At 34.5% G+C, this 27,667-nt stretch overlaps 1 protein-coding gene across 1 annotated transcript in view; it reads right to left on the minus strand.

Moving 5' to 3' along the window:
* LOC102808924 (NACHT domain- and WD repeat-containing protein 1-like) overlaps positions 1-26,678 on the minus strand; it is a 46,287-nt gene extending 19,609 nt beyond the window's left edge. The window contains exons 1-3 of the mRNA XM_085496948.1: positions 26,546-26,678; positions 19,867-19,976; positions 10,470-10,621 (exon numbers count right to left, since the gene is read on the minus strand). Coding sequence (XP_085353074.1) covers positions 10,470-10,621; positions 19,867-19,885 — 171 coding nt within the window. The 5' untranslated portion in view covers positions 19,886-19,976; positions 26,546-26,678. The remainder of the gene's footprint in view (positions 1-10,469; positions 10,622-19,866; positions 19,977-26,545) is intronic.
* Between the last annotated feature and the right edge of the window lie 989 nt (positions 26,679-27,667).

A 27,667-nucleotide genomic window follows, 5' to 3' on the forward strand; every position in this document is an offset into this window, starting at 1 on the left:
ATGAGGATAAGCCATCTTGAATCAGATTCTGGAACAGATGCATGTGCAAATGTGTTACATAATGCATGTGTAAAGTTTAAGTTCAGTCTAAAAATAGCATTCGTTAGACAAAATGGCCTTTCGTCAGCCATTTTGAATCAAATCTGTAGAATGATGAATGAATTTTTAACATTAAAATGGCCGTCACTTTATATTGGCTCATCAAACGAATAAATGTGCATATTTTAGACATGATGTATGATTTACATAATGGCATGTAAGAGATGTGGCTGCATTCATTAAAACAAAAGGGCCACTAGTTGGCCATTTTGAATTGCATCAGAAAAGCAAAATGACATTCATCACAATCCAGCAATGTTCAAAGCATGTACCAAGTTTGAACAAAACCTGTGCATAAACAACCAATATATGGCTCTAGAATGGCAAAAATGCTTGATTTTTATGAAAAAATGACCACCACATGGTGGTCTTGAATCATTATATTGTGGAATAAACAGACATGCATATGTATCCTAAAATGTTCCAGGCATGTCTGGGATGCAGGAGGGGGTGCAAAAATGCGCAGAGGTTAAAGGGTGGTAGTCGACGCGCAGCGCGTGTTGGAATTTAGTGTAAAATACATTGTTTATACGTTGTATATGTCGGTATGAGTCCCATATTAAACAGGATGCGGTACGACGACTAACACCCTTTAATCCACAAGTCCTTGTTTCCAGCCTTTTTTTTACAGATGTGATATTTTTATGTTACAAAGATAAAGAAAGTGAAATATAAGGTTGATGACCTCAGCTTAGATAAAATTAATGTACAAAATGGAGTGAAATGATATACTTCTATATCTCAAAATGTTGCTTGGAGACGTATAGGGGAATTGGCACGAGAGGGTGCTGTCTGATCTGGATGGAACATTTCAAAGTTTAAGTCGTTGCAAAACACTACTAGTTTCTTGTAGAAGGGAGTTCTACACGCGATTTTATTTCGTTCAAAATTATTCCATTTCAAACTGTGCATGCACACACATTTCTCGAAATGCATACAAATTTGGTAACTTCTCACTGGTAAAAGTTATTGAAAACATTTTAAGCAATACTACTATTAAAAGTGAAATATATACATACATCTTTTCAAACTTATTTCATTCTTTATTCAATTGTTTATGCAATAAAATTAAAATTTTGATTGTGCTGCAATAAATATACATCCGACCACTAACAAAAAAATTTAGCTTCTCATCATTACATCATCTCATCATTACAATCTTTCCCGAAGTTACCGTTCAGGTTTCCAGACGTTGGACAGAATAGAACGTCATTTTTAAATTCATTCACAATTATCAACAAGGACACTCAATTATTGATAACAAATTTAATTCAAACCATAAAAATATGTTAACCATGTACATATTCAAACATGTGCCACTATTTCCTTTTCACTTAAAGAACAGTAGTCGTTACGCTGCATATGTGCGACATTTGTGTTGATAAACATTGATTTTCCCACAATGCAATGTGCTCTTCTAATGAATCACAAGTATAAGGTTTTACCTGGGTGCGACCTATACTAATTACCACCGGTGACTCAGATACCTTCCAACCACCTAATAAATACCTAATTAAAGCCTCGTAACGTCTCGGTTTGTACTCGTTAATCTGCGCAACATTTAAAGTCGCCATCTTTGTTTATACGAGACCCATATATCACACGCATGCGTGGCGCAATGACAACTGCCCTTTTATGTTTGCAACGTCCCTGTTCTATTTAGAATCAATGATAAAGTAACATTGAAATATTGCACTGAGTAGTGAAACATTGGTTTAGCTCGCGTGTATATTTGCAAGTTTGAAATATTATTTAAATCGTACAATGTCATATTTTTGCTAGGTAAATGAAATTATACAGCATTGTAGAAGATGGAAAATTTAACATACAGGAAATACTTACTTTCAATGTCAGTACAGCAGTATCAGCCACATGATCAACTGTGATTCAAAGACAACTAAATATATACAGTCAAACCTGCATATAGTGACCACCTCTATATAAAGACCACCTGCCCACAGTGACAACCAGTCTGTGGTGACCACTTTTAGGCTGTCCTTAGGCATAATGTATGAACAAACCATGTATAAAGACCATCTGTCTTTTGTTTCAACCTGGCTTATGTGACCGTACTTTCTGTAATATTTTGGCAAAATCAAAATAATAACTACCGGTAGCATTCTGTTCATGGAACAATTTTTAATTTGCTCAAGTCAAAGTTGATAAATTCAAAAAAATATGATTTTGTTGCAACAGTACCATATCTAATATTACGTACAAGTGGTGATCCTTAAAAGATAATCCAACCTTAATATAAAAACCACAATGTCTATAAAGAATATTTTATTCCATTGGGTGGTTGCTAAACACGGGTTTGGAAGTATATTTCATCAAGCAATTTTAAGATTATATCGCTACTGCCACAACCATGAGGCAGTACACACCTTGAGGGACATTCTTAATTTGTCATTGATTTAACAAGAGATACAATAAAACATTAGCAGGAATAACATAAAGAGAATCTGGTCAAGTACATAGCTGGTAAATATAACAGCAATCAGCTTTTGAAAAATTGATCAAAACAAAATGTAATATATATTTGTTAAAAATAGAATATGAGGGAGATTGTCATGAAATGAAAAAATCTGAGAAAGAGAGACCCACCCATGGTAAGTGCCTGGTAAATGGGTATATCTGACCAAATATGGGTGTTTGAGCCTAAACGCAGATCAAATGCCTGACATTAGGTTAAACATTCTCAGTGCACAAGTTGTCCCATAATCGTTTTATTCCATGCAATATATAAATTAAGTTTCAAATTACTCTTCATCAGTTAACAAAATGCAGATGCCTGATACAGCCCCATCCCCATTAGCTCATCAGACCTACAATCTGTTATCTACCAAAAAAAATCAAAACACATGACGCTAGATATCCGAAATCAACAGGTAAACATTTTTGTACTATAAGTATATACAAGAAATCATACGTAAATTACAGTTTGTATACATTAAACAAAGCAACTCGGAATAAATTATAAATATACCTTGCACCATTTAATGTGAATGAAATAATCACATCCCCTAGAAATAACATACAAGAAAATTGACGGAAGGAAGCTTTTTTTTCTTTACTTTAATTTGAATGTACAAACTGTGCAAGCTATATAAATAGGGTTATTATATTTGCAGTGAAGAGAATACTAGTGTACAATAGTTGATCACTTCACTGTTTATGTCAGCCTTGGTGAGATCAATACGCCTCCCTGCAGAGTTCAAACTACCGGCAAGCGTTTGATCAAAACTCTGCTTCCAGAGTGTAAATGTCATATTCCTGTTTTCGCTAATGTTCACGCAAAAGACATCTTATTAGATATACATTTTTTTCACTATCTGTAAAATGTTTCTAAAATGAGTAAATTCATTACATTACAGTAAGAATGTTCAAAGGTGGACAGAAATATCTGATACAGATGCTAGCAACATCTTTTTTTGTTTACGAAAGTAACATCTACACGAATCAATATGTCTTCCTTGTGACAAACTTTCTGAACCCAATTCGTTAATGTACTTTGTTATCAGGCTATAATACAAAGTAAATAATTTTATTCTTAAAGCGAAACTAAGCGATGAAGTGATGGTGTTTCTTCTAGTCCTGAATAAATCACAATATATATTTGTAAGATCAACATGATTCCCCTTTGTGTCCAGTAACAGAACGTTTCATCGGACTGTTCACAGGTGAAGCACATTCAGCCTGGGTCATGTTGATTTCAGCTCGTAAGTAGTCGGCAAAGAGAGTCCTAGCCCTATAGAGTACTTTCTCTGCATTATGTCGACGCACCATTCTATCAAAGTGCATGGCGAGTTCATTGTAGTCTAGCTGGTTTCCTATCACATAGTCCCTATGCTCTATCAACAGAGTCAGACACATAAATAACATGAATGGATTACCACCGCCAAAGTCCTGTGGGGGCGGTAGACTACTATATGGGTTCTTATTGACACTACCGTTAGTCGTGGCTACACTAGGCGACTTAACACTACTTTTCCCGTCACTTGTCTTCCGTTCTTTAGTCGGTTCTGGTTCTGAGAAATGATTTGCAACGATTGGTAAATCGTTATTTATAACACTTTGCGGGGTTTGGTCAACTGACGTCGATTTTGACGAGTACCCCGATTCTTCACTGATATCAGATTCTATACTACTGCTGTCTTTAGAATGTAAACGCTTCTTTTGTTTATTTCCATTATGTATTTTTGATGTATCTGTCTTTTGATCGAAATGTTCAAATGTAGTATCAGATGATTTGGGGCTACCGGGACTGCTTCCGCCTTGACTTACTGATCTTTGTTTTGCAAATTTGAATCGCATGCGGTCAGTAGGTGACATACACGGCGATAACGGTGCCGGGGGACCACACAGCTCTAATTCACCTTCCGGGTAATCTGGAGGCAGAGAGCTCCACATCACTTCCAGCACAGATAGTGCATCATGAAATGCAAACTCTCGTTTCAGTTCCAGCAAAAGCCAGCGGTAACAGAAGAACAGATCACTGGCATTCTGCTCCCCTAGATAATCATAGAACTCAGGATCACAACATCTGAGCAACATGGAGAGGTGATCAAACTTCTTTGTCATACAGAGCCCGTCTAACATGAAGTTTCCTTTCAATCTGGTCATGACACCACAAAAGCAGAGATACGCATGTGCTTCGTCCTTCATGACGTACAGAATCGGGGAGGCAAGGTCACTCATTCCCTGGCAATACGAGACATCGGGATGTGAGAGAGCATAGGTACACAACAAATTGTACAGTTTATTAACATTGTGGTTTTCATCACCCCCAGCATAAAACTTATGCATCCTATCTGTTCTGAGCACGTCTTTATGCACCATGTTAGTGATATATTTCACTTCCTCTCGCTCATCTGACAGCCACTTCTTTTTGAGGTCGGCGTACTCATTCGCTTTCCTCTTCAGGTAGTAGAACCTCTCCTCTCCAGTCATACCATCCGGGAAGATATTCAGCAAATGCCTCCACGCGACTTTACGCAGAGAAGGCTCGATACCACCATGGTAGACGTGCAGACGAAACTCTCCCGGTCGAACCAACCTACCCTGCTGGTCTAAGAACTTGTGAAAATCTGCATCACTGAGTGGCGGTCTGGCGGCCTTAGCGATCTCGTCTTCAATTTCCGACGATATAAAGATGCGTTGAACTTTATTGATAGTTTTCTCCACTTGATTTACAAAAGCACCAACAAATGGCATCGCCACCATCGAACGGTCTTTTCCGAAGTTACCGTTCAGGTTTCCAGTCACTTCTTTGGCGCTGATGATATCCCAATCTTCAAGACCTAGGAATTTGGAATTAAGTTCAGAAGTGTCAGTTTTATTGGGAAGCTGAGTGATATCTACAAATGTCCAACTATCAGACTCTACAGATGGTGTATGGGAAACACCTTTAAAGCTTAGCATAGGTAAGACATCAGAAGGAACAGGCTCAGCAACATCTTCTCTACTTGCACTGCATTCTGGGAAAGGATGTACACATATAGACATGCAAAGGAATAAACAAAAGAAAACAATTGTGATCTAGGCATGCAAGAATAGAGGATTAATTAATGCAGGGAAGAAGATTATATATGCAATGGGATTGTTTAGAACACAGAATCACAGGTTTCATCACCAGAAATTGCTTGCATTATAGTAATTTTAGAGCAAACGAGAAGATTGAATTTTACAAACATCAAAGTGACTCACTGTCCAAAATAAAGAAAACCTCATTAAAATTTTATAACTATTTTTTTTTCTTGAATAGCAAAATTATGCAATATAAATTTATTTGATAGTGTGAATATTAGGCATTCAATTTTCAAAGAATTTTAGTGACAGGGTGAGGAATTGCAGGTACATCAGATAAAAGACATTCAGTCATGCATTTGTAACAGATGTCAGCAATAAGATCCCCTAACCGATGCAACGAGTGAGAGGGCAACCTAATTAAGAATCTATCTTTGGTTTTCTTCTAAAGCCATGCACCACCAAACGAATTTGACATTAATACGATAGATTATATCAAATTTTTTTATTTTTCATAAAAGACACCAAATACTGGGAGAGTTAATAAACTGCATGGAAGGACAAAAACACAATATCTTTTGTACTGAACACAATGGACAAAAACAAAACATCTGTGACGACGTACTGGCATGGGATTATAATATAATTACTACAGCACTGTTTACAGTCTGCCATGGTGATGCTAGAAATATGAAAAAATAAAACAGATATCGCAGACAGTACCAGTACCAGCACACCTACAAATATTTTAATAAATATATTCAAGATCAAAATTGATATTATTGAAGCCAATCTTGGTATTAGTATAATTTGCCTGTCAGATTAATTTATCGAAAAATTAAATATCTGTTTATATTGTAGAGAAATTCATATGGGAAATATGTATTATATCTCCCAGGTGAAGACAAAATTGTATTTTTAGTATAGAGAAGAAAAAGGAAGAAGGGGCCTACTTCTGATAAGCAAATTATTAAACAAAGACTGAAAAATAAGAAGTGTGTCCTTGCACACGATTTTACCCACAGTCGCATATATACAAATTGAGATAATTACATTGAGGATATTGTGCCATGTTTTGATGATATTGATGATAATAGATCATCTATACACTGGATAGAATGAGATCACAGTGCAATTTTAGTGTTGTTATAATCAAATATTACATGTATCAAGTTTGTTGAAAAACTAAGAGAGGTGTTATATTTCAATGTCTTTATCATGCAGGCTTTGTGGTAACCTCATCGTAAACATTCGAATCTATATTACTGCTGATGTGTATTCTCACAACAGTAGTATATTTTGAGATTATTAAAAAATAAAATTTGATGATATCATAATTTGTAATGTAATGGGACCGATGTTTTACTGCCTCACAGAAATCGCAATTTGTGTAAATATCACCTTTTACAAGAAGCCGAATATGCGACTTTGTCTTGTAAATTGTGTGCAAAGGCACAAATGTGAAAAATAAGATGTCAGCAGTGTGATAATCCAGGGTTCTCCACGGTTTGAAAATTAAACAGGGCGCGCCAATGTGAAGTGGGCGTGGCACATTTGTAACGTGCATCATTGGCAAGGATGTTGAAAAATGGAAACTAAAAAATCTATTAATCTACATATATTATTACATATGCATAATATATATTTATTATTACAAAATGAATAGGAATTTTGAAGAGCTATTATTAAGTAAACGTCAGCACGTACAATCAGCTGATTTTAGCTGCACGATTCCTCAAGCGGCGACATCAGTTGTTTACAAGTAATGATCGCGTCTAGAAAAAGACATAACAAGTTTGTTAATTTATTTTCCCAAATAGATACATACATGCTTTATTTAATTTTTAGCAAAAATTTATATTTATGATTTATATTTATGAAGCAAAATAAAATGTATGTCGCACAAACGTTCGTAATTGGTTCATTAAAAAACTTGCATGAATGCCACCAAAAACCAACGAAATAAAATGTACACAATAGAAGATTTTCGATCTGCAGTTAACAGTTACTATCAAAAATAATAGAATTAGGTATAAAAAAACTAAATACATACTTAAAAGAATAATTTTCATTCGAATCGAAAGTTTGATGTCTGCTTCGTTGAAAACAGCTATGACCCGGAAACAGTTCATTTTACTGTGTGCACCTGATACTATGTAACGATGCTTTTGATTGGCCAAAGCCACGCATTGACGCGAAAAACAACCAATTAGAATATTTGTTCCAAAAGAACACAAGTAAATTTATTTCCTCCACTTATGACGCGAGTTGAAAGCATGGCCGTTTTACTGGGTTTTTTAAATCGTGATTTAAAGAAAATTCAACTTTAAATAGTGACATTTAAATATAAACATTTACATGTTCAAGCAAGCATTCGTGTGGACTTCTTGGTGATCAGCAATGTCCGTGATGGTACGTCGGCTGCGTTGGTCGTTTGTTCCACTCGGCGGTGACGATGTTGCCGCTACCTAGTCACGGCGTGAACTTGGTTTTAACCATAGACCTTATGTTTAACGAATGGTTTTACCGATAACGATTTTATATATTTAACGTCACCCTGGCAGTAAAAATATGGGTACGGTAATGTACTTTTCTAGGCCACATGTTCAGTTTTAATCGTGTTGAAAAAAATTGTAACTTTTTGTTTGGTGGTGTTATCACCTCACGGTGACCTGCTACGATAACAAACCGGAATTTTCACAGTTGCACCTTAAAACAATGAACCAGTTACCCTGAGCACGATGAATCATCTTCGGAAGACAATGAGTGTTGGCCTGTTTTGTAAACAATTCTTTGTCTGGGACCATGCAGGGCGCACAGGAAATATAACAGGGCGCTGACAATTTAAACAGGGCGCCAATTTCAGATAACAGGGCGCGGCGCCCTGTAAAAACCCCTCGTGGAGAACCCTGGATAATCCATTATGAAATGCTTTGTGATGAATTACCAGACCTAATTAAAAGCAATTTACATGCCATATGTTATAAATAAAAAAAAATTCACATGGTTTTTCTTCACATGTAACAGTTAGCATTTATACACACCGATAAATCGTTAAAATCAGGTACAACATGTGGAATGCTATTATTTTTTTACTTTTATCAACAACAACATGCGCGATTCCCAGCGGAAATGATAAACCATGTGTCCATCTGTCAGCGTTTCACAATGCCAATATGTGTAACCTATGTATTACAATATAAACCTAAACCTAAACTTAAACTTAACAATTTGAAAAATTTAGACTGAGTTATTGATAAAATGTAATTTCATTTAATTGAAAAAAAAAAATATACTAGGAAATAAAGTGTCCTGCATTGAAACATACATGGTATATGTGTACTTTTTTTTTTAATTCTCTTTACTTTCAAGTACTTATCTCAGTTACGTATCGTAAATAATATAGTGAAGTGGAAATCGTTGAAATTTACAACATTTTAGACAATGAGAATAACATATGGTCAAAACAAAGAGAGATTTCAATTGTACTTCTTTTTTTTTAGATATACTCAAAAAATTGACAATATTGCAATATTTTAAAGAGGAAATAATCAATAATCGTTGGTACTTACTGATCCACAATTTCAAATTAATAATCCTGCTACATAAAAACATAGTGAAAGTGTTTTTCAAAATGGCGGAGACATCTGAATCATCACAACCTCCATAACGCAAGTGTTATATCGGTAATGGACTAGTTTTTTGTCGTGAAATTCACGTTTAAATACGTAACAATGACGTATTATTTAAATGATGTGAACTGGTTATGAATAGATCACATCAGACTATTGTTATGCAAATTAGGAGTTGTCCAGTTGACTACAAGAGACAAAGGTTTGGTGAGAGTGCCCCCCCCCCCCCTAGTGACGTATTGGTGGCCTTGTGTTTTATTTTGTTTGCTATCAGAACATAAGGAGACTGTTGTAAACAATCTGCAGATCAATCCTGTGATCTTTGACATTTGCATGAGGCCTTTTCCTAACACTACCAGGGATACAAATTATGAATTATTTTTAAATTAAACAATTTTGTTTCACTTCAATTATGAATTTATGCTATTTTCTTTAAAAAAAATGGCTTCTTTTTCAATTTGTGAAGGAATTTGCTTTTTTTCAACATTTTTTTTGTTCAATTTGTACGCTTCAGGAATTTATTAGAAATATGAATTACTTTTGATGAGAGATTCAAAGCTCAATTAACCTTTTCACCACCAGTTCTCACTTTTCATCACAAATTCACGAAATAGTCCCATTTATAGTTAGCCCTTTCAGAAGATTACGACAAATATATAGTCAAATAAAAACTGAAAATTGACTCAAATTTTGTCTGTTTGCTTCAAAATTGGGGTTCATTTTCAGAAATATTGAGAAAAAAAGGTGCTGAAAAATTTGGGTGAGAAAGACTGGTGGTAAAATGGTTGTGATAGTTTTTCAGCTTGCAGTGGCAGGACTGAGTTATACAAAACAACTGATTACAGAAAAGTTGATTTCATACAAGTTGCATAAATTCGATTGTTTTTATTTGTATATTTTATTTCTATCTTGTTATATATAATTTAGATGGTTATTTTGTTACTATGCAAAACCTGTTGCTCAGAAATTTTGTTTTATTATTCCTACATGTAATTGCTTTGACTCATTATTAAACTAAAGGCACTTACTTCCCATTATCTAGTTCCTAGTATTATCTACCAGGTAATCCATGTAATATTCCAAAATGAGGCCAGACAAAATTAGAGCATTAGAAAACTGTAATTCTGTCATAATTTAAGTTCATTATAATATAATTAGCATATTTTTTTAATCGGTGTGACTAGGCAGAGGAAGTGAGCAGCTACTACTCACCTGGTCCTTCAAACGGTTTCGCATCCACTTTGATTTGTAAACATGGCTGTGACGCACTGAGAAATGCAGCATCGAGATCCCAGTCAGATAACAAAGACAGATAGACTTCCTCTCCAGATACATCCCGAGATAAGTAGCTAATTGTGAAATCGCTGAAAGAGATAGACACACATATCAATTCCTGTCACGTCGGAAAGCAATACAAGAAAAGAAAATGGATAATATTCAGTATCTCGAAATTAGTTCCATCTTACAAAGCATGACATTTTTTCTTGTTAATTTATTCACATCACCTAGATACAAATATAGATAATAATTTCGATAATTTATCTCAAAATTAATGGTCTAAAGTGACAAAATAGAATGTTAAATTTTCTTAAAACAAGGAAATGTCAAATTTGTTTTTTTCTTTTTATAATAAAAGCACTGACAAAAAAAAGCATTGCATTGAAATCAACAGTTTCTGAATATAAAGGCAAAAAATGTCTCAGAGGATAACAGAAAGTTATTTTTTTGTTCATAAATCAAAAATGAAAGCACTAAGCAAAGAAATAAATGACATAACCAAAACACTGTTCAATTCTAGCAAGATCTCAACCATTCAGCCATCAACCATTGAAGCAGACGCAACAAATTATAATACGCATAATCATAAGAGAAATTAATCAAAGAGCACAGGTCATGTCCATACTGTGGGTTATACTCTCTCTATCATATTTCACTGCTGGGTGGATGGTATTCACAACATTGACATTTAAAGTGTAAAGTAGCAGTGTACACAGTAGTCGGTGTGTGAATATACATGTATAAATATATGGGTATGTGCACAAAAGTATAATTTTATGAAGTTTACATACTGCCTGTGGGTGTTACTAGTACTTTATATTAACCTCAGTATAACCTTAAAACAGTGATTGATTGATGGATGTTGTATCCAGTATACCGTATTTGTTCTATTAGTAACACTTATGATATGTTGTCTATGAAAAAAAAATCAATTTTATTAGGCCAGTATAATTATATATAATCCCACATTCTTTTATCTTAGGATGACGTCAACAGACGCAGGTGATTACCGCCAGAGTTTTGCAGAGTCGCAGAGCTCTTGATGTCACAGTGTTCTATTTCATGCAAACGCGTTGCACACACTGTATGGCGAATCTGCTCGTTCGTGATATTTGCTCAAATTGAACTACAGCCGTTATTAAGGAATGACACACTTGAGACGAGACAAAATACATGATACAAAAAAACATCTCATTGACGTACCACTAATCAACAATTTCCATTTTAGAAAATAATTTTCCTAATTTACCTAAACACGGTGAGTAAGTTGTCAATCATGATTTCAAGCCATCTCCAGAAATACACAAGAGAAATATTTCATAAAGAAGTCATTTAACACATGAAAGTTTTAGTGAACAAGAAGAAAAATTTTATAGAATCTGAAGATCAGTTATGAAAATAAATGACACACAGAAAGTAGTAGAGAATGACCAAAGTATGTAATCCTATTAAATATTGTGATACACATTTGCTCAGCTAAAAGTGAATCACTTGTGGCAAAATCTTGGATGGGCTGTTTTTATTTTCACAATTTTCATTTTGTATTTGTATACTTGATTCACAACAAATACTGGTAAGAATTATCTTAGAAATTGCCACCAATGGTTTTCAAAATCGACTGAAATTCTACCCACCTACCCTAATGATATTTTTTTTTCAAAATAAACATTCAGTTTTCAATATTCAATAGTAATTATTGTTATCTAGTCTGAATTTATAATAATGCAGAAATATAAAAGCTACAAACAATTTCTCAGTGTATTGGCTGATCATTTTTAGTGTGCATATTCCCACTTTTAGTGTGAAGTTATTAGTATTTCACACTAAACCTCACCACTGTAATACTGTAAAATACTTTATTTTCATTTGAAATTAATAATTTTCGTCATTTTCGCTGAAGGGATGATTCCGTGAAAATAAAATCCAGCTAATATACTTTTTTTCCTATATTTCACATTCAACTCATTAAAAATCAGTGAAAATAAATTTCATACAAAACGCCCAAAAAGCCTTTTCAGCGAAAATTAATTCCAGCGAAAATAAAGTATTCCACAGTATATCATGGCCATGTGATAAACACATGTACATATAAAAAGCCTGTCAATGCATACACAGGTATTAAAGATCACACAATTACAATTATGTATATCTAGTAACAATATGACGTCATCGTCTGTAATTTCCATGCATTCAGTATTAATATAATATCAGACAACTGCATACAATGATTGTTGATGGAGACAGTGAATACCTGAAGCCATATGGTCACATGTTGCTGCATTTACACACACGTACGATTCCTGTGATCTTTCTCAAAAGCTACACGTACAGACAGAATATATTTTATTGAGATTGCCTATATGTACCAACACTGTTTAATAGATAGAATGGTGATGTGCAATACAATTAGGAGAAAAAGATCTGAAAACAACTTTCTAGCAACAGCAACAACACAAAATCTGTGATAAGATAATAGAAATGGATAAGATTGTAATTTGTTACTTGTAAATACAGAATGGTATCTATGATTTAAAATTACACAATTTGCATTGCCACAACCAGCAACTAGGCACATTGAAAACTAGGCATAAAGCTTCTACAATTTCAGACCCAAGCTGATTAAGTTAAATATTTATTACAAAGTAAATAATTATCAAAATGTGGGTCTAAAAATTCAAATAAATTTACTATATCATATTCTATTAACAGGATCGAATAGTAGGATTATAGTTACAATCGTTGCTCGGGCGAGAAATTGAGAATCATGATAATGATGAGAAACTAGACATCATTAAAAAATTCTAGGTTTAATTAAACCTTCAAGTAAAAATAATCCATATAATTTTTTTCATAAATTTTCTAAAATTTTGATGACTTGTAGCCCATTATAAAAAATAATCCTAAAAATATAAAAATGCATCAAAATTTTGGCTGGAAACTTATGCCACTAAAAGTTTCATTTTGTTTGTTGCTCTAGATCAAGAGGTGGTGTTAATTACTGAGCTACAAGACCCGTTATGAAATCATAACCAGAGGAAGAAGTATTAAATGAGCCAACAAGGATTCCAGTGTTTTGCACCCTTACAATAAATGCAGTCGTCAGACCAGACTGTGCTAAGTGAAACCGCCAAGTAACCAGTCAACTATTAAACCCTTAAACACAGATGCAAGGCAAACCCACTACTCTGAGAGTACTACACTCAGTTGAAAAATAGTTTTTATAAAGATTTCCCGATTTTATTGTATTAATCGATATTGGTCTGGCAACGTGAATAAAGTTGATTTAACAATGAACTGCTGAGGTCACAAGAAAAATATAAATAAACTTGAGTACAAACTCAATTACCAAGTATTAATTAGATAACATAGCACCGTTATATCAATACATTTTATAACGTGTATACATCATGCATTATAAATTAATTTTCACGTCAAATTAGACATTTATTAAATATATCAAGATATGGCATAAAATAGTCAGATTACGCATACACAAACAATAGAGATACATACACAATAAATTTGAATATCATGCACAGCAACGCCCGATTTAAGCCGAGGTCACCTAAAATAGGTCAGTCACGTTAATTCTGATGATGACTAATAAAGCTGTGATATTTTAATGCCACAATATGATCAAAAATAGTGTACAGCGTGACTGGATTATGAGGGCAGTAAGATCATTTGTCATTTTAGACAATCAAAGTGACAATAACAAAGCCAGAATTAATGACACTATCGAATGAATTCATAATATGAATTGATTTATTTATTCACATTACTATGGTAACACAACTAAGGTTCTACCATGAATATGAATTTTTTAAACACAACAATGATCGGGAATGAATCGCATGAACAGCTGGACAGTGGTGTAATTAACAGTGGTGTAATTAACAGTGGTGTAATTAACAATGGTGTAATTAACAGTGGTGTAATTAAAACTATAATATACGGTGTATAGATGTTCATGACAACCTTATAAGTAAATGTTGTCTAGGCTCGTACTGCTATGTGCAAGCAAAATGGAAGTTCAAATTTATATCTATTGATCATCTTGCTGAGCAAATATGCAATGCATTATGGGAAGTAAATGCTTTTTTTTTTTGCATCGATCTGCTGCGCATAGACCATATCACAATTCCAAATTATAGTTCATTGTTAAATTGTTATTTCAAGTTTCTCGAGCTGACATGCTTTGATTAGCGGAGTTGTATTTGATCATGGTTCGATTCAATCAAAACTATCCCACAATTCACTATGATTCAGTATTGTTTTATGATCTATGTTACTAAGCATATGTGCAATGCATTATGGTTGAAAAATCTCAATGCATATATTGATTACACAATATCTCATTGGTGACTCCAATTAAATCACAATTTTTGTTTACATCTGCAACAATATAAGACTTTTTTAGACAATGAAACAAAATTTCTGAATGTACCGTACTTATCCGGGAAAGAGCCCATGCCTGGACAAACGCCCACCCCCCACTTTTGACACAATAAAGGAGTTGAGGTCATATCCGGGCACACGGAGTCTTTTTCTACACAAAACAAAAAACAAAAAAACTATTTTCTATTTGTTGACTGTGGTTGTATTAATAGTTGACTTTCTTGAAGTCTGTCGTGATACTTATAAAAATTGTTAATTGCGTAAAACAAGGGGTGAACGCAAAATAGCTGTGACAGCTTTCTTCCTTCAGGGCAGCGCGTTCACCGCTGATTTTTTTCAGAATCATGACAGTCAGCAAGTCTATAAAAATAAATATAAAAGCAGAAACTGTAGTTCTCTTTTTGAAATATGTCGTGGCCCTAAAAAGGGCCGGTCGTTTGGTTTGTGCCTCCTTAGAAACGATTCAAGCAAATCGCATAAGGAGAGCCACTAAGCAAGTGTCGCACTTGTTCGGCTTTAGCGTCGTCGACAATGAAAACAATGTTGCAATATTGTAGCAACCCGTACCTGGGAGAATGGTTGAAATCACGTTATTTTGGCTTTATAAATATTTTGTAGCAGCTTGCGAATTCATAACTGGGGCCAGCAGTTTTGCAATGTCACGCCGAAGACTGCCAACTTTTTTACCATCTTTTATCACCGCTATTCCATTTCTGTCATGAAAACTATTCTTCTGTCGTTGGATAAAAAAAAAACTCCCTATTTCAAGTCCACCGCGATATCCATATAGTGAGACATTCCAACCACCGAAACTTGCTGAATGATAACTTTCACCGTGATTAATAAGCGTCAAATGTGATAAGAAAGCAATGTCACGATTTGACCTTTATGATGAAATACTAGGAGTGATGTCATTCTTAGCCAATCAGTAAAGCAGATGCATAAAAGTCAAAGATGATTGCTAGACTGTAAACAAAAGCTTCATGTGCTATCGCAGCAGAACCATCCCATTTTTCTTGTCTCTTTATTATGATTAGACATGAAGGAAAAGTGCCAAGCTGACAAACTGCGAAATCCGTGGATTAAAAGTGCTAAGTCCAAATTGTGTGGGACGATATCGACGAACTTCAGGAATAAGTTGTAGGGATTTTGTTTGACGGCTACAGTGACGCCGACTTGGATATTTGTGGGTTTTGAGTTTGACTGGAAATCATTTTACGTAGTTTAACCCCTGACATTTTAATTCATTTTGAGTTCACGCGTATCGGGCGCGTTTGTCGGTGGGAAAATCCTAATTCAAATGATTCCTCACTGTCGATTTTTATTATTTCTGGTTTATTTGTCACATTATAAGCAATACATTATTTTTGTTTTACTTCTAGTGTTGCATATTGTTCATTTATTTCCGTTGCATGTTTTCATTTGCCGTTCTATTCCCTGCCGCAGTTCGATCTGCGTGTTGTCAATTTTCGCGAATTTTCGTTTTTTTGCCAGGGATCTCCTGGCAAACGCCCACCCCTTCTTTTTGGCAATTTTCCATGTTCAGGACCCTGGGCTTATACCCGGATAAATACGGTAATTACTACAAAAAACATAGTTGAACTCTGGTGACCTTGCCCTTTGTTTTATAATATAATTCCCTTTATCATAGTTTGTTTCAATATAAATATGCATTGTCATAATTAATTTTGAATACAAACAAGTTTTGGGGTTGAACCAACAGTGGGGAATCAGTCTACCGAATGTCCTTAAAAGATGTAAATATCTTACAAAAACATTGGTGCCTTATTTGTTTAATTATTTTAAGGGACATAATTTCCAGCTTTCTTCAAAGTAATTCAGATATTTTAGTATAAAAACAAATGTCTCATTGAAAAAAAAAGTGCTGCATTTAGATGTGAATAGATTCATAAAACATGCAAGATAACAGAAAATTTTAGCTGGCTTTAGTCCAAGTATTTTGTACAGGTGTCTGTCAAAAATTAATGATTCACTGAGACAAATATGAACTGCCTCATTGTGTGACTACTGTATTATATGAAAAGTAAAAAAAAAACACCCTTTATGAATAGCTATCATGTTGCAAGCTCTGCTTCTATGCAAATCAACTTAAATAGTTAGTTGGTGTCCAGTGGAGGGAGAAGTCAACAGTACTGGTGCCTCCTGAGAATCTACATCTTCAAACACTGCAATCTTTGAAGTGCGTTTTTAAACTAGTATTATAAAAACTCTATCATTCTGTTCTAATAGCTGAAACATATTCCTGTGAGTTTTCATTTGTCGAATGAACTGTTTGTCAAATACAGAATACATATATTTTAGAATAATTTTCTTTTTAAAATGTGGATGAAATGTTTTGCTTTTAATGTATTTTTTATGTATTGTTTTTGATTTGATAACTTTGAACTAAACAGATTTTCTATTAGCTTCAGATCTTGATCAAAGTTAGGCACCCAGTTCATAGGAGTGCTTATATTGATTTTCTGACATCTTGTTTTCTGTAAAGATTTTATTGGTAGGTTTGCAAATGTGTATCAGACTGTGCAATCTCTCCATGAGTTGGTTTTGAAACCCAGTATGGGATTCTGAGATACATTACCAAGGATATTATTACAAGATAAATCATTTGCTTCATTGAACACATACAACAATGCATATTTCCACTGAGATCAGTGACCTTTGATGTGTATCACCAGTGATCAGTCAAGTAGAAACAGTCAAAATATTTTATCAGATTTTCTCAATTTTTGCATGATATTTTCATACAGGACATCTGTTGTTCAAACTCAGGGAAGACTTTATACTGATGAATAAGGTGTCCAAGTTTGATAAAGTTTGGAATAGAATTAGTAAAGTTATTATGCACACAATAACAATTATTAACGACGACAACAACAACAACAACAACAACAACAACAACAACAACAACGACGACGACAACGCCGGACAAAATTTTTCCCTTAATATACCTTTCCCTTCCATCTTTGATGGTACGGGCAAGGTAAAAACTCTATCATTCTGTTTTAATAGCTGAAACATATTCCTGTGAGTTTTCATTTGTCGAATGAACTGTTTGTCAAATACAGAATACATATTTTTGCATGATATTTTCATGCAAACATCTGTTGTTCAAACTCAGGGAAGACTTTATACTGATGAATAAGGTGACCAAGTTTGATAAAGTTTGGAATAGAATTAGTAAAGTTATTATGCACACAATAACAATTATTAACGAAGACGACGACAACGACGACGACAACAACAACAACAACAACAACAACAACGACAATGCCGGACAAAATTTTTCCCTTAATATACCTTTCCCTTCCATCTTTGATGGTACGGGCAAGGTAAAAACTCTATCATTCTGTTTTAATAGCTGAAACATATTCCTGTGAGTTTTCATTTGTCGAATGAACTGTTTGTCAAATACAGAATACATATTTTTGCATGATATTTTCATGCAAACATCTGTTGTTCAAACTCAGGGAAGACTTTATACTGATGAATAAGGTAACCAAGTTTGATAAAGTTTGGAATAGAATTAGTAAAGTTATTATGCACACAATAACAATTATTAACGAAGACGACGACAACGACGACGACAACAACAACAACAACAACAACGACAACGACAATGCGGGACAAAATTTTTTCCCTTAATATACCTTTCCCTTCCATCTTTGATGGTACGGGCAAGGTAATAAATATATGATGACAAGGTTGCCAAAAAACTGCAGATTATTATATTATACGAGACATGGACTTGTATTACTGAACGTATAAAGAGAATGACAATTAAATTGAAATTTGGTCCAAAACAGTTTTTGCAGAATAACAATTCAAAATAAAACTACAGTAAATGTTTAACACCCTAACATTTTCGGTTCAAAACTTGCTTCCTCATGTCAACTTGATTAGAAATGTACATAAATAAATGATATAAATGAGTACTTGAGATTTACTTTGACAGATGCTTTCGTTGGACGAATCGCAGCTCGTGAATAAAACACTGAACCTAGCCTAAGGGACACAGGTCTAAAAGTAATTCCGTACACAAAGTGACTAAGGTGATCTAGATGGATACTAGACATGACTAGCCTATTGAGACTAGCTTGTTGGTATGTTTGTAACATATTTCATAGTTACGCATGGATGCCTGGGTTTGCTGAGCTGAGCTTGATAAATGTGTAACGTACCATACCAATAACGTTTCATACCAATTAAGAAAGCATGTATACGTCATGGAGTTTTAGAGAAGAGATCAATAATAATTGAAAGTGCTACTGGGATATTTGTTCAATTACTACCAACATACTGAAGGTGGTTTCAATATTTCACTGTCACAATATCTCCATGATACATAATATGTATGTGATGTAATACACTTGGGGGGGGGGGGGATTATCGAACGATCCATAGCTGCATATAGAAACCACTTTAATTTTCACAATATCACGGAATTTGCGTGACAGGGGAGAATGCAAAATGTTGTAGGAGTATACATTTACATGTCACCTGACATTTGAAATGTTATCTTCACGAAATGTCATCTTCCTGCATAAATGATTTCAAAATAAATCGTGACAGTTTTAGCAAATAGATCTAAGACGCAAATGGCCATTATATCTTGTGGATGTCTCGAGAAAGTCACTAGTTCCTTTCTCTCTCGTCGCTGCTTCCTCTGTTCTAAATACTATGGCTACATAGGTCGGGAAATCAGCAAACATGATGATGAAATTTAATGGCGCACCATTTTAGAAGCAAAAACATGTTTTGCGTCTCTCTCATTTACAACAAGATTTCTACAGCTGTTTCATGACTATTTTGAGACACATTATGTATTCATATATGTTCACTTATCTTAATCGTCTGCATTCGTCTAAAATTTTAATATATTTTACAGTACGCAATTTACATATACAAGACTTACCTGTTGAGATAAAATGCATTTGCTAAGAGTTTTTGTAATGTTTCAAAAGTAGTGAGTTGAGGGTCCACGCTGAAACTACGATACTCCGGCTGCATTAATCCTAAACATTTCTGTCAAAAAAAAAGAAAAGAAAAAATTTCAATAACTAAGTATTCGGTAGACAATTGTTTTAGGGATCAACCATTTAGAATCACAGGGTGGGCATGGAAACAAATGTCCCTTCCAAAAAATAAACTTGAATTAGTCAGCTGCTCAATAAAATATTATACAAAGAAGAAAATGTATCCAGCTCATATTCCACCTTAAGTCCCTTCATATCTAATTTGGTTTACTCCTTACACTGATTACAAAATGTAACTGAAATAGAAAGTTTACGACGCTGCCAACAATGACAAAAAGAAGACAGATTCTCTCGCAATAAATCCCAAAATTTAAAATGAATGATCACTGCATATAAGAATGTTATTAGATCAATTGTTTTACAACTTCAGAAATGTGGTTAATGCATCACAGTGCATGTAAAAATTATGAACAAAAAATGTTGCATCTCTAAAAAAAAGTGCAACTAAATATCACAATTGTTGCACACTAAATCGTTAAAATGTTACTTATTTTGACTGTAAGAAACACCTCTGTAATTTATGTAAGTGCATAACGCTACTAACACTGCAAATTTTACACTGTTGCACTGGTCTTGAAAATGAGAGACAAACAAAGTAATGACTCTCCCGTACCACAGCAAGATGAGTGGTTAGGAAGGCTACATTTTTGTACACCATTAAATCTCTTCAAACTGGTGAGAATAGCCAGAGTGATAAATACAGTAGCTCTCTCAGGTCTTGAAAATGAGAGACAAACAAAGTAATGACTCTCCCCGTACCACATCAAGATGAGTGGATAGGAAGGCTACATTTTTGTACACCATTAAATCTCTTCAAACTGGTGAGAATAGCCAGAGTGATAAATACAGTAGCTCTCTCAGGTCTTGAAAATGAGAGACAAACAAAGTAATGACTCTCCCCGTACCACAGCAAGATGAGTGGTTAGGAAGGCTACATTTTTGTACACCATTAAATCTCTTCAAACTGGTGAGAATAGCCAGAGTGATAAATACAGTAGCTCTCTCAGGTCTTGAAAATGAGAGACAAACAAAGTAATGACTCTCCCCGTACCACATCAAGATGAGTGGATAGGAAGGCTACATTTTTGTACACCATTAAATCTCTTCAAACTGGTGAGAATAGCCAGAGTGATAAATACAGTAGCTCTCTCAGGTCTTGAAAATGAGAGACAAACAAAGTAATGACTCTCCCCGTACCACAGCAAGATGAGTGGATAGGAAGGCTACATTTTTGTACACCATTAAATCTCTTCAAACTGGTGAGAATAGCCAGAGTGATAATTACAGTAGCTCTCTCAGATCTTGATATGTGCAAGTGACATAGATGAGTTGAGTGATCACTCTCCTCAACGACTGTGTTGTATGGTTGCATGAAAACCATACATGTACATGACATGGTATGATGACTGTAGGGCTTCACTACATAAATATTTTTTTCAAATAAACATGGGTAACTACCCCGCGGTACACTATTTTTCTATCTTGAAACTTGAACACAGTATCCACCATATTATATGCGCCATGCATATCGCATAATTAGTATTTGAAAAAGGATAAAATTACATAGGGAATATATAATTTGAAAACTGGAGCAGCCATCCTGATTAAACTATGACAACATACATTGTACATATGCAGAAATGACCAGCACTTATTCTTAACTAAATTCTGTAAATTTCATATCTAAAATGATATGACATACCGGTACATGTATCTGTGATTTGATATTTTACTCAGTTTCCTGGCAGTTGGTAGGCCTTGTCAATTGTGATAAAAATCCATAATAATTGGTGGATGTTATGTTAGCACTGACACATATATGGAAAAATGTAATACATAATGTCTGAAAATATACTGGTAGTTATTATTTATGTTGAAAATGTGATTAAAAGAATTATACCCCAAGGTAGCTACGGTTTTATTCATTTTACTTGGATGTTGCATTTCTGCATAAAAGGGAATAGCTCAGTTTTAATACCATTCAAAATGATAAGAAGATTAAAACTGAGAAATAAAAGGGGAACCGGTATGCATGTGTGCAATGGATTTGAGTTATTTTTAAACATCGGGTGCACATAGTGGTTGACTTGATTGAGGTGCTTGTGTTTATATAGCAGGGGTTGTGGAGACCAAGGTTGAACATTCAACTGTTCTTTGATAGAAAGATGACTGCACAATTCTGTCATGTGTTCCCAAACATGGATATGGTTTCTGTGTGGGAGTGCATAATAGTAGGTTCTGTGCAATGCAAGAGACAGGAAAGATAACAGTACAACTCAGTGCACGGTTAGTAGTAACCATGCTCGGTGTCAGTAACTGTCACTTTGAAGAAGTATCAAATGGTATACTTCAAACCATTGCCTTTTCTAATGATTTCAGAGAATTCCTACACAATTCAGTGATGCGATTATCCTTGACATACACAATTGTAATTAGTTTGCCAGTGTTATTAATTAAAGTCTCTGATGGAATATAAACAAAGTGATCATTAAAATATTGGATGGAATATATGCAAAATGAAGCTAATGGAAGTCGATCACTTATAATAACAGTGAGACCAACCATGACTGACACACACCGCTGACCATAATGGGCATCATTAGAGTAATTCCATATGGTGTAATGTACTATTAATGTTAATCTCATCGGCTGAAATATGATACAAATTGTCAACCAAATGAAATATTACAATAATAATATCCACATGATGTAATAACTGCTGATATATCACAAACTTCATTGCAAAAATATATTTTTTTTTTCAACTTAAAGAAGCTCAGCGAGTACCCGGTAATTCTCAACACAATACAGCATAAGAATTACGGAACAGAGATATATAAGATTCAGTACTGTAATCTGTCAAGCTAATATCAAACAGTGCTTCATTATTATTCAGACGTCTGCCTTATTTCAAAAATGAAATGTGTGTGGGTACACTGAGGCAGTAAGGTCATAAGGTAAATACCTGAATATGGCGCATTGTAATTTCAATCTGTCAAAGGAATTTTCAAAATTTTGTAATATCAAAGTTCAAGCAGCATGAATAGTTTTGATATAATCTTTCAGTGAATGAATCGTATGTGATATATATAAAGACATATGAACATATGAAATTGAGGACGTTTTCTGGGACTGGTTGCAAAATCAAACCCAACTGATCCAGATAAATATTACGGTAAAATCTAATTATGTAGACTGAAATGTTGGAAAAAATTTATTTTGATTAATTTGTTTGAAATTTTATTTGTTTGAAAATAACCAGAAAACAAATTCAGATGTATCCTCGGGGGCGGAGCTACGTCACGGACTTTCTACGTTGCTAAGACGCGCACCACTGTACCACGTATTTTTATGGGCTCTGTGCGCGCTGCTGTGGAACGCCGGTGGAGCCGGTGAAAACTCGAGAAAATAACACAAACTCAACTTTGAAGTAATCCTGAACAACCAAATTCATATATGTTACACACATAGGGCTAATCTTGTTACACTGTTCAGAGGACTCTCAACAACCATCGTAAAGTATCGTTTTCTGCGAGTTTTTGGTCTTTGTTTTCACCGTGAGGGTTGCCAGGCGGTAGAAAATGCCCGGATGTCCGCCCCCGAGGATACATTATACTACCATGAAACTAGGTTTATTACATGCAAGGAAATCAAAAAAAAAGTCTGGATGATGAGCAGCGCCCTCATTCTGAAGACGAGACAGCACTTCTCGATAGATTGTTTTTTCGTTCAGGAATATTGAATTTTATCAGTTTTAAATGTATAAGAGAACAGAACTCAGCTTGGTGAAACCATGTAGCAGAACACACTAAATGAACATGCTTTTTTTAACTATAACTAATTAGCGAAAGACAGTGGGATTACCTACAAATCCACAGTCAAATGAACATCGTGCCTGAGACAAGTCTGTGGGTATTGACGTCATCCGGTGTATTGACGTTATATCAAAACGTGACATGACAGAACATGTTTTCAATAATCACATTGTGCACTGATAAAAAGACAGGAGTTAGTTTTATTGCCAGTTATGATGGCAGAATCAATGGAGAACACAAAATGTTCATCACTGTGAACGTATTATTCTATTGTCATCAGTGGTTTCAATATTTGATGGAATTTCATGAAAAAATTATGACAACAAATTCTCACATCCACACTGCATCTTTTATTGAAATCCAGGGAGTATGGAGAGTCAAAGATAGAATTTGACACCGAGATGAGAGTATCTCGCATGAATCTAAAATTACATTAAATAATACATTTGATAATATAATAAATTAGATGTTTAGTTGCAGCCAAGTATATGGACCATCTTATTTATTGTGTTTGATTGAAGCTAAATTGAAAATTTTTCAACACTTACACAATCAACCAAAAAATGAACTAAACAATGATGGTTCATATGTATGTGTTCATATACTTAAGAGCCTCTGATGATTATTATTTTTTTTTTAAATTTCTTCACACATTACACAGTGCATTGTACATTAAAGGTTTTTAAATTTCGTTTATAAATGTCAGTAGTCATAGCATTATGAATATCAAACAGTACCTGGAGACAAAATAGTAGTGTGTAAACAGAAATAAGCTCTTTGATTCTATTATTAATTAAATTTATGATGAGTTATGGCCACAAGATCACAAACACGTCCATAAGTTTGACGAACAATATCGCCAGATCTAGGAGTTTGCATAAAAATTCTGAGACAAGCTTTCAATGATTATCCTCGTCATAACAAGGAAAAAATAACAAATATGGAATGAAAGAAACAGCGAAAAATGGCCAATAAGCAAAAAATAATCAATGCAAAAAGTTCATGTTTGTATTACATTTTCCAGCTTTCTGAAAAAATATATTATCATAGTGGGTGTGTGGGTCAACATTTGTCTTGTTTTGACCACACACTCACATCTGACATTTATATCAGCGGTGCTGCTATGTGGTACCATAGGCATTACGTACTGTGAAACCATTTATTTTCACTGACATTTAATTTCACTGTTTTGATGTTTTGAGCAGTTCTACTGGATTTTACTTTTGCAAGCTTGTCAGGGAAACAATGAGTTCTATTGTTATTTTAAAATTTAAATATATGTTCACATTGATTTAATTTAGTCTAATTTTTACTTATCAGCGAAACAAGCAACATTTAAAAGCAGCGAATAATTACTGCATTTACAGTAATCAATTTGATATGATAATATCACATGACTGTGGTGGGTGACCAATGCTAATTACATTTATGCTAAATACTTTGACACCTCACTTTGTCTTCAGTGTGATAATCACATTCACGCCTGTGAACATGAAAAAGATCTGATTCCATGACTTGAATGAAAGTTAACTGAAACCCAGCTTTTCTGCTACTGTTTAACATCGACCTATTAACCCTAGGATATAACACTATGAAAAAAAAAAACTGTTGTTTTTGTTTTTTTATAAATACGCTTTTGTCTTTCCCATCTATTTGAAGTCAGTGATTTTTGCCCTTGTGTTAGTTGACTTGAAAATTGATCATTTTCACAAGATCATGATCTAAAAATAAATCCGTCTCTGGTGAAAGCATTCACAATATTATCATTTTATTCAATAGCACTGAAATTCATGTGAGCATTTTGAATGTGTAGGCATGGAAGCTTATACATTGTATACATTTGTATTACCATCCGTGGTGTTCATCAAATTTCGAAAACACTTTAGAAGCATCATACACGGGTGTCAATGCAAACATGGTATAGTGCCCAGATTAATCAGATGAGTCGATTAATCTCAAGTAGAAAGTAAATAAAGTGAACAGTGATAGGATAAAATAATGAACTAACACAGTTTACCCTGGGGTTGTTCATGTGTACAGAATTTGTGACCAAACCATTGCTAACATTCCCATCCATTGGCCTCACATTGAAAATTGTACAGGGTGCAACATAATTTGTTTATATTTTGGATAGAATAATTGTATGAATGATGAAATTGCATCTATTGTTACAACCAAAGATTCATACGCCCTAACCCCGTCCCCCCCCCCCCAAATCCTCTGCTAGCTACCACACATATTGATGATGACGTGAGATTCACGTGCCATTTATCTTGTACTAAATATAACGGACCCTCGATAGCCAATTTCACCACAGTGTTGCATCCATGGTAGCAAATTACCGATAATAAATTAGTTACATTAACGCACACGAACTTGTTATTTTAAATAATTAATTGCTAATCAGCGAATCTACATGGCAACCCTTGGCCAGCGAATGCTGATTTTGACAGCTAAGCTCCGTGTCGAGTGCACATATGTGCCGGATTGTCTGACGATATGAGGCCAAACAGACTGTAGAACTGTTACAAAGTGATAAGTGTCCGGAGACTGAAATGTCTCAGAGAAAAAAGGCAAAATAAACGCCAACGGCTGTATAATCTAATGTCGCTATTTTTCCTTTATTTTCATTCACTACAGACCATCCCACGCGATTCGTCAGTAGCCTCTCAGATCGTGATCATGCAAACACGTCAATTAATAACTGCAAACCACCTAAAACATATTTCCAGTTGTACCTTACCTTTACTTTAACTCTGATCGCATCGCGATCTCCGGGCGGCGTTACGGCAGCCATAACGGTGTTTTTATGACCACATCTGCCCAAACCGATGTTGAAATCGTCAAAACCACCGTAATCAGGAAGCTTTGGGAATAACGTCTACTGCGCATGCGTCAATCTTTTTGACGTCATTGGCGAGGTTATGAGGTCAATATATTATTTTCAGCTGGTTGGTCATAAACTGAGCCGAGGTTGTTTTCAATTCCGCTAGGATTCCATCTAAAGCAATAATAAGCTAAAATTAGACCATATGTTATTTTACATCTCTTGTTTTTACAATTCTTGTTTACAGTGTTGTGTTAATTGGCATTTTCGCGTTTTCTTTTTAATGTTTTGTAATTCATGTAAACATTGTTAATACCATGAGAATATGAGTATATATATATATATATTTAATTATGCAGCCATACTTTTATTGAGTATTTTTTAAAGTATATAATGTATTGATTTTTCATCGCAATATTATGTGTTATTATAAGAATACCGCAGAGTATTCATGAAGGCAGTACGGTCATCGTCGCGGTATCGATCGATGTGTAGCGTACTAATGTCACGGTATCTATTAAGTTCATACTTTGTGGTATTCTCGTTTCTAGCGCTTCTACCGTGACGTCTGAAGTAAACAACGGTGAAGTGTTCGTACTTGACGTAAACGTGACATACAATTTCTAGATAAAGAAGACATTCGAATGCGTTCGTAACACTTTCGAACATGTCCGTACGACGTTTTACGTACTGCCAAATTCTATTGTTTTCAGTGTCAGGTGCATAACAATGGACTCATCCCATAGCAACCTAAATCCAAGAATACTAGTATATTATTGTCAATTTGAACTTCAATCGCAGGACGAACGCGAACTACGTAAAGTTGTTTCGGTATTTTATTGAAAATGATGCCATGCTTGCTCATTACTAGGGTACAATGTATATGGTTTTCTGTCAAAGCAACATTTTTATTTTACAATAAATATGCAAGTTAGCTTGTTACCATAGTAACGAGGTTAATTTAGGAAATTAAATCTTCTATATATGGTGAAACTTGTATCAACACTATTCAACACTAAACCGCAATGAAGCATGAGG

The sequence above is a fragment of the Saccoglossus kowalevskii genome, chromosome 3 (assembly GCF_978046115.1).
Source record: "Saccoglossus kowalevskii chromosome 3, keSacKowa6.1, whole genome shotgun sequence".
Classification (NCBI taxonomy): domain Eukaryota; kingdom Metazoa; phylum Hemichordata; class Enteropneusta; family Harrimaniidae; genus Saccoglossus; species Saccoglossus kowalevskii.